The sequence below is a fragment of the Vanessa cardui genome, chromosome 15 (assembly GCF_905220365.1).
Source record: "Vanessa cardui chromosome 15, ilVanCard2.1, whole genome shotgun sequence".
NCBI lineage: Eukaryota > Metazoa > Arthropoda > Insecta > Lepidoptera > Nymphalidae > Vanessa > Vanessa cardui.
Window position 1 is genome coordinate 6167664 of NC_061137.1, and position 19187 is coordinate 6186850.

The 19187-nt window shown below is 31.6% G+C and overlaps 2 protein-coding genes across 2 annotated transcripts; one reads left to right on the plus strand and one right to left on the minus strand.

Moving 5' to 3' along the window:
• Positions 1-566: 566 nt before the first annotated feature.
• LOC124535736 (organic solute transporter alpha-like protein) lies at positions 567-13421 on the plus strand. Its single transcript, XM_047112049.1, has 7 exons — positions 567-939; positions 6131-6279; positions 9700-9848; positions 10148-10234; positions 11863-11959; positions 12244-12490; positions 12976-13421. The coding sequence occupies exons 1-7, from the start codon at positions 783-785 to the stop codon at positions 13176-13178; spliced, it is 1089 nt and encodes a 362-aa protein (XP_046968005.1). The 5' UTR covers positions 567-782; the 3' UTR covers positions 13179-13421.
• On the minus strand, positions 13417-18407 carry LOC124535733 (reticulocyte-binding protein homolog 1-like). The gene is made up of 6 exons (XM_047112046.1): positions 17594-18407; positions 16490-16707; positions 16052-16196; positions 15619-15865; positions 15302-15492; positions 13417-15052 (listed from the first exon to the last, which is right to left on the minus strand). Exons 1-6 carry the CDS (start codon positions 18230-18232, stop codon positions 13490-13492), a joined length of 3003 nt encoding a protein of 1000 aa, XP_046968002.1. The 5' UTR covers positions 18233-18407; the 3' UTR covers positions 13417-13489.
• Between the last annotated feature and the right edge of the window lie 780 nt (positions 18408-19187).

Sequence of the window (19187 nt, forward strand, 5' to 3'; positions counted from 1 at the left end):
TAAATTATACTTTGGTTTTAAATAATATTTCTTATATAATTTCTTAATTCGAGTTAGAGAAAACATCTTAAAATATTATCTAGATGTATCATTTTATGGAGTTTTGTGTTACAAAACTTTAATACATAGCAGTGGAGCCGGCAATGACCTCGTTACTTTCTCTTTTTGTTGATATAACGAGGTTTGTTCTCAGAAATAAATGAAAGGAAATATATCCAGAACTTAAATTTTATTGTTATATTAAACAAATGGTTGAAGTAGATACCTATATCCTTTTACGAATTACAAAACCAGTGATTATCAAAGCATAAAGTCGGTCGGTCGGGGGCTCTCGTTGTTACCTCACACAGATATATTGTAAAAAATATTAATTAGTGTTGCGATATGTTCGACAATTTTACATCGATATTAATAACTTCGCCAATTTTTTTTTTATGAACGACACGAAACAGATAAAGTTTGTTTGAGTAATTTATGGTGTGCTGTGTTCTTATCGTGTTTCGATTGTTTTATCATGGTATATTTGATGATTACGGGCGTGTATTATTCTGGGCAGTATTCGTTGTGCCTTGCGGGATGTTGTACAACACTAGACATTGCGTAGACAGAAATGTCGAAAGAAAGTGAACGAATCGGCCGGTCATCAGTGTGCAAGACATCGTCGGCGGAACCTGTACTGTGGGACGCGTTTTATGCCGCATTTCGTAACCCTAATATTTGGAGGGAACTAAAAATGTTTTCTTAGTCTTTTGAATAATAAGTGATTTTATAAAAACGTAAAAATGGATTTGTTAAGTGCAGAAACTAGTGGACCGAGAGTTTTGGCAGCTCGTCACATAAGTGCTGAGACATCATTGCCAGAAGTAAACAATGCGATTAATACAACTTTATTGTGCCATAGCTATAGCCTTCAGCCCGATTTCGCCTCGTATTTGGCAGGTAATTGAATTATATGTATATTCTGCGCACACTCCCTGAAAAGAATCATTTTCTAAAGATATGTCAAAATATGGGATATTTCTTTTTCAACCGACTTCAAAAAGGAGTGATAACCTCCTTTTTGTGTTATTCGTCATTATTTTTTTTTCTTTTTTCTTCTCATTGTTAAGGTCATTATTTCTATGCAGAAAAATTATTACATTTTCGATTGTTAAATACTAACTATTAATTACGCCTATTGGATTTATACAAATTAGACGTACGATATTGTATATATATTTGTCGTTTGAATATTATTTTTTTATTGTTTGACAATATATTAAGATAATTTTTCTATAAATTATATTAGACAGGTTTTCTTGTCGTACTAAAGATATTAATAGTAGTAATAATAATGCATAAATAATTTATAAAAAACTAAATCAACTTCAAAATTAGAAACAGTAAACTAAAAATATGTATTGTATGTGTCTATGAAAATACTAGACTGATTTTAATGAATGCTTTCATTGTTGAAGTTACTTGAAGTGTACTTAACTTAGATCTATCTGGAAAATATCCTCTCAATTTTAGTATTTTAATTTACGAGAAAATCGTTGACAAACATACAAACATACAGCCACGAAATTAAGCACGCTTGCTTAGAAGCCTAAATGTATCTGAATGGATCATGGATCACTTGGTGGTAGGGCTTTGTGCAAGCCCGCCTGGGTAGGTACCACCCACTCATCAGATATTCTACCGCTAAAGAACAGTACGCAGTATTGTTGTGTTCTGGTTTTAAGGGTGAGTGAGCCAGTGTAAATACAGGCCCAAGGGACATAGCATCTTAGTTCCCAAGGTTGGTAGCGCATTGAAAATATAAGGAATAGTTAATATTTTTTACAGCGTCATTGTCTATAGGTGATGGTGACCCCCTACCATCAGGTTGCCCATATGCTCGACCGCAAACCTATACCATAAAAAAAAATTTGATCATCATACTCAAATATAAAATTTAACCCCCGACGCAAAAAGAGGGGTGTTCTAAGTTTGACGTGTCTGTCTGTCTGTGTGTCTGTCTGTCTGTGGCATCATAGCTCCCGAACGAATGATCCGATTACAATTTAGTTTTTTTTGTATTATAGGTGTTTTACGGGCGAGTGTTCTTAGACATGTTTGATGAAAATGGGTTTAGCCGTTTAAAAATTATGGGGGGTTAAAGTGGGGAAGAAAAACCGAATGTCTGCAAATATGCTCAAGTGGGGTATCAAATGAAAGGTTATGACTTGTACATCACAAAAAACATTAGTAATTAAATAAAATTATTAGGAAAAAAAATTTATTAAGAAACAAAAAATATTTATTAGTAACTTAAATAAAAAAGAACAAGATTGACCTTAAAATGTAATCTTAACTTATATGTTTTAAATCGAAAAGAACCCACATATTTACAACTTAACCAGAGATATTATAAGGATGTTTACATTTAAAAAGTATGAAATAAAAAATTAAATTAAAAATTTCAGAAACCCCCGCCACAAACAACATAAGCTACCTTTAAAAAGTAAAAAATAATAAAAGAAATTTAATCCTAAAGTACCTATATGTCCGAGGGGACCGAGCGCTATTGTACAAAATAATAAGTGTTAGATAAAAGATGAGATAGGTAAGCATGTGACACTAATTAATTAGGAGCTTAGTTTTTACCCTATCTAATGTTAGCAAGCAAAATTATAATATAGCTTTAAATGGTGACCGTCTTGAAGTAGCTGATACTACGGTGTTTTTAGGAATAGAATTGGATTCCAGACTTCAGTGGACTTCTCATTTATCATCCCTAACAGGAAGACTCAGCTCCGCAACATACGCGGTTAGAAAAGTTAGACAACTAACTGATATTGATACCGCTCGTTTAGTTTATTTTGGTTATTTTCACAGTATTATGTCATATGGCATATTACTTTGGGGTAACGCTGCAGATATTGAATCTGTCTTTATTTTACAAAAGAGAGCAATTCGGTTTATTTATAATCTTGGAGCTAGAGACTCTCTTCGGGATGTTTTTAACAGAGTAGGAATACTTACTGTTGCGTCGCAATATATTTACAACAATATCATGTATATTCACAGTAACATTGATCACTTTGATAAAATCAGTGATAATCATTGTATATGCACTAGAAGTAAGGATAAACTTATAACGCCAAGTTTCCGACTCCGCAAAGTCAATGGATCCTTCTTGGGGCAAGGTATCCGTTTCTATAATAAAATTCCGCAGAAATTTTTAACTTTGCCGTTTAGTAAATTCAAATCGTTTGTTAAAAATACATTGGTAGAAAAAGCATACTATTCGATACAAGATTTTGTAGATGATAAAAAAGCGTGGAGTTAATACCTGTTGACTTCCAAGCAGGATACATTAATTGAAATAATTGTATTTAATTAACATGACGTTGTATTTTTTAAATGTTAAAAAAGAGTAACTACTGAGTTTCTTGCCGGTTCTTCTCGGTAGAATCTACTTTCCGAACCGGTGGTAGCTTCACTTAATTGTAAAATGACGATTCAAAAGTGCTTATAAAAGCCTACTTGAATAAAGTTTATTTTGATTTTGATTTTGATTTTTTGGAGCGGTCCCCCAACGTGAAGTTTTTTTTTTAAATATTAATACATACTTATACATACAGGTACTTTAGGATTAATTTTCTTTTATTATTTTTTACTTTTTAAAGGTAGCTTATGTTTTTTGTGGCGGGGGTTTCTGAAATTTATAATTTAATTTTTTATATTCTAACAATGTTACACCTTAGTACCTTACCTATGTAAGGTACACGTCGAACTAATAACTTCCCTTTTTTATAAGTCGATTAAAATTTTGTACAATAAATAGCTTGTTTTTTGTAAACGATTGTAATTGGCAATATATTCTAGAGCCGGACAATGTCTGAATGCGCTTGACAAAATCCGGTTCGGAAGGTCCCGTTCAATTTCAATTTTTTATGTTTTATAGATCTTGAGTTGGTTACCAGCCAATCAGAAATTTTTATTTTATTTAATATATATATATTGTAGACAAATTATAGTAATGAGTTTTATTGGTTAAAAAAAAATTTGGGCAATAAAACTCAAAAAGGTATGATTCCCTTGACTATAACTTTTTTAATATACTTCCGGTTATCGGGTAATGACATCCGGAAAAACAGCAAAGGTCAACAACAATTCGTCCATATCGTGTTCATGTTCAATCAAGTGATTGGCACGAAAAAAGTAAATATTATTAAGTTAAATGTGTTTTTTGGCATAAATGAAAGTGTTTATAATGATGAGTTTTCGCAAATTGTTTAATATACGGTATTAGTTGATTACATTTTTGTTGTAATTTGATACTATACAAATAACCTTGATAATAAAAGTGTTTAAAACAATATTATGTCCTGTAGGGAAATCATTATAATGAGTTAAAATAATTATGGAAGTTATTATTAATGTTTAGTCCTATATTAATTACTATATTGGTATAAAATACCACCACGGCACACATAATTTTTTTTATTGATGATCTAAAAGAATTTTTAATTTTTTACTTTGTAATTTTTAAAATTTGTTAATATCCTAGAGCTGGGAGTGTTAGGACGGATATGAGGATACAGGTGTGTAGTATTTCACGCACATGCTGGTTTCTAAACAATGTTTCCTTTCACCAACTAACATGAGATGATAAACACTAACAATACTCTCATATTGAATCTTTAATATTCATATGAATATTTAAACGAACCTAAAAAATGTGGGACAAGTTTCTTATTGTCTGACCTAGAAGGAAGGGTCAGCACACGATTACACTCCAAATAACAAAATTTTAAGTTTCCTCGGTTCGAAAGATAATAGAGTTCTAATATATAAAGATATACAGGAATGGAAAAGATCGGAAACGGATAAGAATGAACGGATCTGAGATCACGTAGTTCATATTTCTTACAATACAAGTATTTATCTTATGAAAGTATCATACCAAAAGATTATCCAAGATCTAAAAAAAATCTTATCTAGATTGGTAGATTTTATATCAATGTCAGCAATGCAATTGAAATTACGTACTTCTGATACTTGATTATTAATAAAAAAAATATATTAAGAAACATTTGTGAACAAAAAGTTATGACAAAAAATAGCACCGCCGATTATTTCATCGGATTTTCAAGACCGGTATTTGCTTTTCCGGTGGTATTTGTAACTATATTAGTTTAATGATTAACGAATAAACAAATATTTTGAATCTATGCGGACTTTCTAAAGAGATCGAATACAAATTAATATTATTTAAAAATTTAAAAGATACACATTTTTAACTTTTTCTTATGAAACCATTTAAACTAGGAAATACCTATATATTACTTTATTAAAGCTTTATAACATTTATTATATTCATTTAGGTCAGCTTGCTTCTGTATCAGTTCTCCTTGATCTTGATTACATTAGTTCATTTAACAGTTACAATTGCACTAATTAAACGTTAAGAGTGACATCATAATATATTTATAGTACTACGAGGTATGTAACGCTATATATACGTCACAAGAAGAAGAGAAAATGAATTTGTAATTCACATAACTTAAGAAAATATTGTCCTTCATAATAAATTACTTTAAACTAACCTCTGTTCAAGTATTCGAAATAATCAAATACGTTTTTAATTTTTATGTTCTTCCCATAATAGAGCTTGAACAGAGAGATTATTGAATATTAGTATATTATGAGATATATCTTTATTTAGTATAAAGTAAGTAAGTAAGTAAGTGAAAAATATAAGTATATGAAAAATAAGTAAGTGTAAATAAAATTATAATATTCCTATTTTCAAGTATTCCTTTGTTTTTCGAGATTTTGATATGTGTTTGTCATTTGATTTAAAAAAAATGTAGGTATGTTCTATGGAATACAAAATAAATTTTAAAAATATTCAACATATGTAGTATAAGTTCGCACATTCAGTAGATACCTTCGCTAAATGGAGTTTGTATTTTTTGATAAGTTGGTTATATATGTATAATATGTACATAGGTATATAATTGTATATCAAAGTATGCTTATCGAATTTCTAGTAATTTCTTATTATCTTACACTACATCTGGAAGAAAAAAATAAAAAAAATTGATTGATTATATTTAGGATAAAATCGTAATATATTTTTATGATGTTTTGTTTGCAGTTCTCAAATCCAACGCATGGATTATATGGTCCTGTGGACTAGTGGTGGTGCTAACATTATGTCTTCTCTATATCCTAACCTTACGGTCTGCGCTACGCTATTGGAAGGAGTCGAGTACAAGTTTAGCCATTGTTTTGGCTGTTTATCCAGTAAGTATGGTCACTATTTTTCTACAATTGTCAATTACGTTACTATTTGCAGCTCATAATATTACCATTTTTGCACCATTTGGATTTTGTCAACGAGGCTTCTCCACTGTTTGATGTATATGTAGCATAGTTCTCTTTTCTTTTTATTTTCGTCACCTCTGAGTGCGGAATAAAATTTTTACTATCCAGGAGAAGCTTGGTAATATGAACAACGACATCCTGTAAATTCCCACTGCTGGGCTAAAGGCCTCCTCTCCCTTTGAGGAGAAGGTTTGGAACATATTCCACCACGCTGTTCCAATGCGGGTTGGTGGAATACACATGTGGCAGAATTTCTATGAAATTTGTCACATGCAGGTTTCCTCACGATGTTTTCCTTCACCGCTGAGCACGAGATGAATTATAAAGACAAATTAAGCACATGAATCAGCGGTGCTTGCCTGGGTTTGAACTCGCAATCATCGGTTACGATGCACGCGTTCTAACCACTGGGCCATCTCGACTCTTGGTAATATGAACGACATTTTGAAATTCGGCCTATTGGGAGTTCATAGTCATTAAAACTCTTGGGGTTACTCGCACTGACCGAAGGGCCACGGGATCGTTTTGTCACATTGCATCCACGACTATGTAAAGGAAGCATATAGAAAGGTGGTTTGAGCTTGGCAATATTATATTTACAGGGTCAGTCTAAGGTGTCTATTAGGTATAATTATTATTGTTATATTATAATTATTATTGAATCAATTGCGTGATTAGTACAGATTTATACCTTATTCATAATAATAGAGCACGACGATCGTAAACTTTGTCATTTAAGTCACTTTAAAAATAAAATGTATGTACTTACTAAAGTCAATATTTGGAGCAAATATCTTGTACCCCAGATATGTTTGTTAAACAAAAAAATGTTTTTTTTTTTTTTTATAAATATTTGATAACGTAAGTACCAACCTAGATTTGATCTCGGTGACATTATTAATTAAATTCAAGCTGAAGGGCATCTTAGTTAAATGAATCATTGGTTTAAATAACATGAGCTTCATTTATTTTATTAAAAAATGCATATAGTTAAGATCGTTCATTAGTCTATTAAAATCTTATACAACCTTATAGAAATAACATAATGCTTTTAGTTACATTTCTGCATGGCGACACAAAATACAATAAAAATAAATTCTACCTCTTTAAAGAAGATGTGGGTATATTTTACTGATGAAACGACGGAAACACAGCTAAACGTAATTATTCATCAATGTAATTATGTTTTAACGGTGTTTTCTTCAGCATTTTATAGGTATTAACGTCGGACATTGCCAAATATCCCAATGTGTTAACAACAATTATTTATTTAAAATTCCCGTACAAAAGACGTTAACGGCAGCAAACATCCTGGCCTTTCAAGTCTGTTTCTTGTTGTGAGTGACTTGTGTTGATATTGCATAAGTCGACATCAAGTTGTTTCGTAAGAGATTGACGACGAACACTTCGTAATTATGTATGGTTCAAAGGAAAACTCTTAGCCTATTGCGCACTCGTGACTCTCTCGTCTAAAAGTTTGTTTAATAATTTTTCTTTTTTGGTATTTCGTAATTTGCGTCATATACTTGGTTATAAATGGAATTTAAGGTTGATTTTAATCGCCTTGATGTTATATAAGTGATATGTTTTGGGTACTTATAAATAAATCGTAATTACAAGTAATATTTTTCAAACTATTAACTCCCGGAAGCGATTACACCTTGTATGGACACCATATTTCAAAAGACCTTTATAATATACAGTGTTTATAGAGAGTATTCTAAAAAGTTGTTTGTGACATTAAATCAGTATTTAAATACGCTTGTGTCAGCGATTGTAGCTTATGCGAGCTTAAGATTACATAAGAATCCTTGTGTAATCACTAGTTTCATTCAGAGTAGCTAATTTATTTAAAATTATTATGTCTTTAGTATTACATTGCTATTAATTTTCTCTTTGAAGATCATATTATATACAAGTATATAGATACTCCAATAATTTATGCATTTTTTTTTGAATATTTAAAAAGTTGATCAATACATATCCATCACTAAAACAAAATCGCTTCCTGCCGTCTGTCTATCCCCATGTATGCTAAGGTCGTTAACGATTCAAGAGGGAGTTTTATATCGTGAAATAAATTCATAACGTAGTAAAGAAACATTGATAATTTTTGAGGTTTCTATTATGATGTAGTAAGTAAACACATTATTTTGCACTTACATTGCAAGCCCCACAAAATAGATCAAAATAATGTACCAACTATAATATTTTCTAAAAAATATAAATAGCAGGGGTTTATATTGCATAATGACAAAAACAAAATGGGAACGTTGTCTATAAAGACACTCTGTAGTCTTAGTACCAGCATTGCACCAGTTGCATTGCCGGTGGTTCGCTAGTCTAAAATATAAATGTATGTTTGATAGTATTGAGAAGAAAGTTTTTGTTATGTATGCGAACAAAATCGTATATAAAAACTAAATATTGATAGTTCCCTAAAGGAGATGAGAATGTATTAGATGTACTCGAACATATCATATAAGTGTGTACATAGTTTTTTACCACTTGGCTATTCTGTTATACTACAGATCACTAAGCTAACCTTAAATGTTTACTATGATAATAACAAACCTGATTTTTTTTAAACTCTTTGTTCTTGACCCAATGTAATGAGGTCGTGCGAATTTCATAATTCAATAATGAGCCATTAGTTCTTAGGTAATTATTTTCACTTAACAAAAAAACAATTAGACATTAAAACACGGTAATTAATTATTTGTTTAATTTGAAAAAATAATAGTGCCAAGGATTGTTTTGTTTTACTTCAATATTGAAATGATTACTATCCTTACATATTCGTATATAATTAAGCTATTTATGATTTAGAATATTGTCTTATCTGGATAATAGACACTGTATGACTATCACATACTCGAAGCCCTCTTAAAGCGATCCTGTGGCGCCCGTTGGAAAGAGGGAGAGGGTACAACTGTTTTTTTTAGTAGGTATTCCGGTGTGCCGGGGTGACCCGACGCCCTAGGCTCCGGTGAGTCCCACATACCCTCCCACATCACGTTACGGGGAAACGCGTAATGTGTATTTCCAGTGATGAAAAAAATAGGTCGTTTTGGGATCCGGTTAAGCGATATAGAATATTAATTTTTTTTGGGGAGCAGTGTGACCCCCTGAATACTGCTTGCACCCTGGTGTTTGTTCTTCTTAAGACGGGCTATTGTTTATGTTGGTTATACATTAAGCGAAATTGTAACTGACATATATTTGTCAATCAGCGATGTGGAATAAACTTGGTCATTAAAAGGGGAGATATCTTTACTTGCATTGGTTCTTTTTTTTTCAAAATAATAATAAACAAATGAACTCACTTCTTTTTTCCAGTTGGTCGCAGCAATGGCTCTACTTACAACTATTTTGCCTCGAGTACGAATCATAGCTGAGGCGATCTCCCAAGAGGCCGTAATGGTGGCAATGTATCACTTCTATTTTCTAATCATCGCCGAGTGTGGAGGTACTAATCAACTCGTCAGGTAAGACAATAAATTATTGAAATATTGTTACCATAAGTTACTTGATTTATTTAACAATCTTTAAGGGCCTTATGAAATAAAAACAATAATAATATTATTTTTTTTTGAAAATGCCCATTGTTTATAAAAAGCGGTCCATGCATAACTATAATTATATTGTTATAATTTAAAAACTTTAAGATGATGTTTTGTTGCTTTTGAATAATTTTAATCTTTTATTTGTAACTTAAAAGAGTCTTTATATTTTGTATTGTATTAGAAGAATGATGACGAATATTTTCTTTAATTATTGATTTTAGACGATCTGAGGGGTCTCAAATGGAGACCAGGGTTTTACCATGCTGTTGCTGGCCTTGTTGCATCTTGCCGAGGCCACAAGTACAAAAGTAAGCAGATCTATTACTTAATTTAATGTTACTTTTTTAAATTAATTCGCTAAGTCGACCTTTTAGTCACATATGTGTTAGTAATACATATTTTCTGTACCCACTATAATCTTACACAGTTTTAAGGAAACTAATTTCATTTCAGCGAATTAATTTTATTGTGTCAGTCGTTAAAATGTTTACAAAATGTTTGTAAATTGTCAGGGCATTTATAGCTGGCATTATTTACTTCCATTATGTTTATAACCAATTATTTCGTAATTACTGAGCGAATGCTTACATTTAATACCTAGCAACCCTTAATGGTAGAGGTAAAAATTATCCACTTCGATAAATTGCTCTGACCTGCACTGTTAATAGTTGTAATTGAAACGCCTTTTATACTGTCTCTGTTATAAAATTGTGTTGATACTTCAAATTAATAATATTTATTTGGTTTCTAAATTATTACTATTCTTTTATATATTTAACTTAATTTAAGAGTTACCGTTTGGGCTAGTAACTAAAACACATGTATTGAAAGAAGTATAGAATAAGTAAGAGAGAAAAAGTGTGTTTTAATGACTGAACGTGATTACAGTATTGATATAAGTATGACGTAAATGAGTTTGGGACCCAATTTAATAATTTATCGCAATCGCATCGAAAACCAATAATTGCCGTTAAGCCGTTACTGTTCTACAAACGCAATGAATCTGTTGCGTTTTGGTCACACTTGGATTAGAATATAAATCATTATTGTTATTTTATTGACCCGCAGTTACGATTAAGCTGAGGTTTATTTTATTGAAGTTTTATTGACAGTTAGTCGGTTTCCGATCGGAATAGAATAGGGATCGTATCTTTGCCATTCTAAGTTTGTAATTTTGCTTCCTGATCATGTTCCTTACGTCTGTTAAAGTACCATCGTCTTTGGGAACTAAAATGTTACGTGCCTTGTACTTGTAGTTACACTGGCTCACGCACGCTTTAAGCAAAAGCACAGAAATACAAATGTTTGGCTATATAATATAAGATACTCACACTTGCCCAGATGAGTTTGCATAAATCCTTATTATCTATCGATTTATGTATATTAGGTTTACTGTGTCAGTATTATATAAAACTGTGTCTGACTCAACGTGAAATATATTCGAATATTACAAACCTCCCTAGGAAGTACGTTAAACAATAAATTATACTATCATTTTGACGGACAAAAAAATACAGTACTTTGAGTTGATTGATTGAGTAAGAGAGAGATTAAAGTAATGATTGCACATACATACGACAACAATTACGTTATCAGTGGCGGATTTACCAATAGGCTAAGTAGGCTGAAGCCTGGGGCGGCTGATTTAGAGGGGCGGCAAATTAAGCCCTACTTTGTTATTATTTTACAGAAATTAAAAAAAAAATCTTATAATTATATGTATACACATTACGTCCGTAATCCGCTATGTAGTGACGAGTCACTACATAGCGGGTTGTAAAACTAATCTAGTAACTAACTGAAATATCACCTCGTTTAAAATCATACTAATAAAATACTAGCGGCAGATTTGCAAATCCGCCAGTGTACGTTACATATAACATACATGCATAATACATATAGTTTATAATTGAATAAATATTATCTATGATTTCAGAAAGAGTTTAACTTGGTTGCGATATCTGGTGCTGCAGATGCCTGTAATCCAAGCTATTTTGTACTTGATTGTTCTAATTCTTTGGGCCGAAGATATGGTAAGAATACAAGCATCATCATGTAAATGGTATCACGAAGTCTTTAAGTTTATATAGTTCTTAAACTGCAATTGTCACGACAGTCATAAAATAATTTGATTGTCGCGATATTAAATCATAAAACAATTTAACAACAAATGATAAAAGTTACTTACGTTACTTTTATAGACAATATTTTCGAATCATAATCGTTTTATAATTATATGTATAATCATTGTTTCCAGTTCGATAAAAGCTTAAGGTATTACATAATGATTACTCAAATGTTCCTTTTTAATTTTCAGATGTTATACCTGAACAGTTTTATTTACATTCAACCGTTCATCGCCGTCTCGATATTGTCAGGTGTATGGGGTGTAATAATGTGTGTGCGAGCAGCTGAGGCCACGGGATCTACCCCCAGGCCCAGATTCTTAGCCTTACAGCTAGTTCTTTTGATTGTAAAGCTACAATGCGGCTTTGCGAAAATTATGCCCGAGTTATTTGATTTGCCTTGCATAATGGCTTTACATCCTTCAGTATTTGTTAATCGTAAGTAACCTAACATTTTTAATATAAATAATATAATAAAAGTTTTTGTAGTTTCTGTACAATGATATTTTAATAAACAGATATGTTATGTCCATAGTAAACAACAGAAAAAAGTGTGCCGCGCCGGGGACAGTTTATTTTATTTTATTTTTACATTTAGTTAAAAGTAAAAAGGATAGCTTGATAAATACAATAAGTAAAAGGGATAACTAGATGTTTTAATTACACAAAACATATTACTACATAATTATGATGTATTATAACGTATTACTACGTAAAACAACTACACGCAAACGTCCCAATTAGGACGTTTTCTAGTCTTCACTTTTTGCGCGTTAATAACATATCTGTCTACTACAACATCATTGTTTCTGTAAAAGATCTGACAATAACTTTTTTAATATAGGAGTTTTTAATAAATGATTAACTTAAGCGTAATACAATTTTAATAACCTGTTTTAATATCGTAATTCTTTTTTTTTCAGTGATACAAAATATTATAATGATTTTTGAGATGTTATTATTGTCGATATGGGCTTGGCGATTGTATCGTGTGCCTCCAGGAAAGATGGCGGACAAAGTGCAACACATAGTAGTCGCGGTGCTTGAAGACAGTCTCACTATTAACGAGAAAATAAAAGAAGCAGATACTTGCAGTAACAAAACAAATATCAAACGTGATGAGTGAGCCTAAGATTTAAAAAAAATATTGAGAAAATTTCTTATAGTCGATATATGTTTTTTTAAATGCACTTCCTTGAATTGATCTGATATGATAAAGCTAGATAATATAAATGTGGATGTGCTAAATTTGAATATTTTTTATCGTAAAATTATGTTAAAACTTTCTGTGAAAGAAATAAAATCGAATCACGTACCTGATTATTTTGTATACCTACGTTTATTTGGTAAATAAAAATTTTGTCAAATATATATACTTTTTTATTTTAAATATTTGATTTAATAAAGTTTGCATGCAACATTATAAATAAGACATTGTTATTCGTTTGGCATTTCGTCATCGTTTTGTGAAATATCTTCAGTATCTTCTGATGGTGTTCCAGACCGCGAATTCTCAGATCCATATATATTATGCAGTTCTTCTAACTTGTAATGAATTTTCACGCCTTTCGTTGCGGTTTTATTAACTTTACTCACTAAAGATTTCGTTTGCTCTTCCAATCTTTTCAATCGTATATCACGGGCGGCAAATCTAGCTTCATGGTCAATATCTCTGGACGATGATGGTTCTTCTAAATCGGTAGGATTTTGGTTTTCATTACTGCATATGTTTTCTTGTTTGGGTAGCTGTGTTTGATCTGGTACGCCATGGTTGAAATTTGTATGCAAGTTATCTAGTTTAGCAATCATTTCATCTCCAGAATTTAGAGTATTAGATATGTTTGCAACAATGGACGAACATTCATTTTCTAAACTTTCTAATCGTTTGTCTTTAATCTGTAGTCGTTCATTTTGTTTTTTTACATTTTGTAATATTGCACTAAAATCGATTTCTGTAATTTGTGCTGAATGTTGTGTGGAACTTTGAGGTATATTTTCTGCTGCCTTACAATCAGGAATTTCGGTTGTGTCGTTACATAGATTTAAATCTCTATGCGTTTCTTGAATATTTTTGTCAGAGTCGCTCTTACTTTCAGAATAATTAACTTTGTCTTCGGCGTTTTCAAAGTTCATCTCCGTTTTATCTTTGCTTTGGTCGCTTGGTGTCGGTACTTCTACGAGGTGATCTACAAAACTACTATCTAGATCATTTAAGTTGGTTGTTTGAACATTAGTATTATCAAACGTAGATTTATCTGCAACGGAATTTTCTGCAATTGAAATGTCATCTAAACACGAATCATTAGCCATATCAGCTATCTCATCTTCAGTTTCGTCGTATACTTTTACATCTTTTAAAATAATCTCACTTTTACATAAATCTGATACGTCGCATTCTGGATTATCTTCTTGCGTATCTAGTGGGAGTTCTGCTACGTCTAATAAGTCACTTGCAGGATCTTCCCTTTCTGCAGCCAAATTAAAATCAGTGCTTGAGTCTAGAATAGTTTCAAAAGACTTTTTTTGCTTCTTTTTACATTTCACCTTTGTCTCAACATACTCACTTTCATCATTTGACTCTGATGAATCCGATGGCCTCTCGTCACTATAACCACTTTCAGCAGAGTTATTTAAAGCGGCTTGCTCTGGTTTCAATTTTCTGTTCGAAAACTCAGTGCGTAGTTTGCGCCAATCTTTTTCGGATTGAGTATTTTTCTCTCTCGCCTGTTCCCATTTTTCACGGCAATATTCAAGCTCTTCCTTTAGCTCATTCAGTAATTTTCGTTTTTGTTGTAGTTCGTATTTTAGTATCTTTTCATGAGTATGTAATTGATGATGGTGACGTCTTAGTCTACCAACGACGTGCCAGGTCTTGCTTAATTCGTTAGTGACCAGACAAAGTCTCCTTTCTTGTTCTTCTAAACGTGATTCTAGATGTGTATTCAGTTGTTTCATACGATTAACTTCTTTGATCAAAGTCAATTTTTCAAGAATCAAATCCTGTAAATGAATTAAATATCGTTTAAAAATGTAATGCCAAAAAATATATATACCAAAAAAGTAAATCAAATTAAATTGGCCGGAAACCAAAACAAATAAAAGTAGTTCTATTTTTAATATGAAACGTAAGTTGTTGGTCATGGACATATTTTTGTTTACATACGGCATAAATGCATGAGTCATATGTTAAGCATAAGAAAGATTTGTAAGATCTAAATTAATTTATTAGTTCTATTTAATAATAATTACCTTAAGCCTTATATAAGTTTGACTAACACTTGGCACAAGAACGGGTCCTGATTTTGTTTCGACAGACTTGTAACAGGTTGTTACTTTCTCAGAGGTATTGGTGTCAGCTTCGCTTTGATGACTTAACAGTTCCATTAAAACCCGCCAGACTTTCGGAAGATTCTCAACTATTTCCTCAGGTGTAGTATTGACTGAAAATTAAAACAAGTATGTGGAATAATTGCAATTTTATCTTATACGTTTAAAACGTTTTGTTGTTTTGTAAAATGGACTCAGTGAAGTTTATTAAATAATAATAATCATTCAAAAATACATACCAATATTTTGGGAATCATTTTCTGCATTCGAGCTAGTTTCTTCGTTAATCATATTCAAGTCATTATTGTCTTTCTCGTCTATTTGGCTGACGATCTCTAACAACAATTTTGGTAGTTCTGTCGATACTTCTGAGCCATCCTCTCTTCCGGCCATTTGCGTTAGTAAGCCGTGATTTTCTTCTAGACGGTGTACTAGTTTGTCTAAATCTTGCTTATTTTTATAACCTAATAATACTTGTGAAAATAACTGTAAAAACAAGCAAGGATTAAAATAATGTTTAATCAAAAATCAATATGAAAATAGTGAGAGTATTATTACTTTTTAATCTATAATTTTCATTTATCATCGACAAATCAACAATATACAATAAGTAAGATTAAGTAAGATTTGTCGATGATAAATTAACATGTATAAAACTAATGTAAAGCATACCTTATTTACAACCAACATTTCTGCTTTTAATCCCCGTGTTTCCTCGCGAGAAGCAGATATTAAGTTATTTTTGTCATCAACTGTTTCTTCTAAGTCGGTGATCTTGGTTTCAAGTTCCTCAATTTTATTACTGAGATCAGTCGTTCTGGAAGTCGTAAACACAAAAGTAATTGATTAAGTGTACCTACATTTTTTGATTATAACAATCCTTACTATTTTTTGGCTTGCAGCCAGAGTATAACTGGATAGATAGGAAAAATTTTATACAAACTAATCGCTTAATGACCACTATTAGTCACAAAGGTTACAATAGACTTTATTTTATGAGACAAAAGCTCATCATTTTATTAGTTCACGCGCTTTTAGGCCTAGTGAGTTAAATAAGTATTTTCTACGATGAAATTAATTACTGGATTACAAAGATAAATAAAAGCATACTTATTAGTTTCGGCTTCAAGAAGCAGTTTTTGCTCTTCGAGATCTCTGGCGAGAGCTTGTCTTGATACATCAGCTAATCTAGCTCGCTCTTCATATAACCCACGTAATGTCCGGATATTTTGTAACTGACGTTCATATTCTTGTCTTAAATCAGCCGATAGCATGTTTGTTTCCCTATCAGCAAGTGACTGTTCTATTTCATGAAGTTTATCTTTTAACTGCAAGAAATAAAATAAATGAGTAATTTCATTCATCTTTGGTCAATCATTTTATTGCTTTATATGATTGAAATATTTTGTTTATGAAAGGAAAGTTCGAAAGATTTTGGCATAACATCAAGTTCACGTGCCAAAGGGAAACACCGGCAACATGCTGCGATGTATTATAGCGGTCCCTGACCGATGGAAGTGCTCGATGCTGCAGGTCGTTGCCTTTAGAAATAAACGAAGCAATGCGCTGACTGTCTTTAAGGCACTATTTCTTTTTGTTTGAATACTGTATTTACTTCCATAAAATGTATACTCATGCGGTATTTATAAAGATGTAAACATTGTTAAAACGCACTCACAAAAACATGCCGGATGTAATATTTAATAGAAATTAAAGCAATATGTACGAAACTGCCTAAATCGATATTTTTCCGGAATTACTGTTTTTAACAATTTGTGTAGTGTATTAAAAGAAAGACTGCCTCGATTGTCTAATGGTTAGATATAACCACATATCAAGGTCCTGGGGCAAAGCCCTAGGTTATGGAGATTAAAGATTTTAGGTTTTATCGTGTAAATTAAAATTTGTGCACTATAATATTCCCTGCGCAGTTGGCTGGACTCCCTTGAGAATAGCCGCCATGACTGAGATCGGTTTGGAAAACATCATCATCATCACCATCGTCAAAAACAAAGAAATTTGAAAATAAACCATCCCAAAATATTATACACGTTATTAAAAGTAACAAAATTGAAAATTCAAATGTATATCGGCTTTAGATGTTTTGATTACACGAATTAATTCTGTGCTTGTTTTCATAAAATAATGTTCATTGTGGGTCACTGAAAAATTTGTTCTTCGTTATGTAATTTAAATATGTAAAATATGACTCACCTCCGTAAGTTGTTGTTCACGAAGGTTGATCAATGTCTTGCTTACTGTTATCACTTCTTTCAGTGCGTTAACTTGCTTAATAGATTCTGTATTTTGAGCACTTAATTCTGCAATATCTGTATATGCTGTTTGAAGTGCATGATTTGAATTTGCTAAATCACATCTTAATTTATTATTGTTGGATTTTAATTTCTCGATTTCTGCTCTCATTTGTGTTATAGACTCTGAGATATAAGACTTTTCGTCAACAGTTTCAATATTTTCTGGTATCTCAATGTTATTTTTCTTTAATAGTTCTCGAAGAAGTCTGTTTGTTTCACACAGTTGTATTTTAGTCTCTTTTTCATTTTGTAAAGCATTCTCTAAATCTTTCTTTTCAGATCTATGTCGAGCTAATATTTCTTTTCTTTGTTCACGTTTGATACTTAATTGTTTTCTGAATTCATTCATTTCCTTTTCCTTATTTTTAGTACGTGTTTCTTCATCATCACTAATAATGTCATGGAACTGTTCTTCAACAACTTGTTCATCGTTATCAGCTAATATGTTGACGTTTTCCATTGTGTTACTCTCACTTGCTACGGTATTTAAAGTTGAAGCGTTAACCTCTGTTGAAGCACCACTGAGTAAGTTTCCCATTTTGGAAGACTTTTATAATAAACAAACTAATTTTATACGCAAATTGACCGATATACTTTTAATAAGACAAAGGAGTGTCGAGAATTGGATAAGCATTGGTGTGAGGTTAGCGTTCCCGAAATAGAACCCCCGTCAGATCCAGACGTGTGCTGACGCTCAAACTATGCACAGTATTGCCGAGCAAGCTTCTCTTCGACAACGTATCTCTGTCGATTATTTATTTTTATCACGCTATTTCAGACGTGACTACTTTTCTTGCAAGAAAATGTGTAATACGCATCATGAGAATGGCCTTGCGTTTTAAAACTTCTGAGAAAACTACACCAAAAGCTAAATATAATTCGTTAATCTGTTTTATTTGGAAATTGCTAAATAGGAATTTTAATAAGCCGGAATTATTAAAAAGTACATGTTTAACCGGTAGCTCTTATACATATTTTAAGTAATTACTCGTCATAAAACTTTTTTAATGTAATACATTATATTAGTTTTTGCGGCGTATGTCAGTAAACCCCTAATTCATTCATAACATGACCTATGAAAAAATATGCATGATATTCAGTTTGGTACTTTTTGAGTTTATTATGTTCAGCCGGTCGACAGGCTTTGTTTTAAAATATACATGGACATTGATGATATTGAAGATAAAAAAATATATTTTGTTTAAGTAGGTATAGGATTTATTAAGAAAGATAACATTGGGTAATTTAATAATGCGTTGGTAGAAGGTTTGGTCAGCTTGTGTAAGTAGGTAACATTCAGTGACTCAACACATATTCGTCTGCAAAAGACTATTACATAGATTACTAAGTATAATTGTGTTTAAGTTTAAAGATAATGTAGCTAATGTACTTATACAATGGGCATAATTATCATCTTATTTTTTTGTTGGTAGGACATCATTTTCGATGCTAATATTATTTACAAAATACAAAAACTGTATTTTTTTTAAATA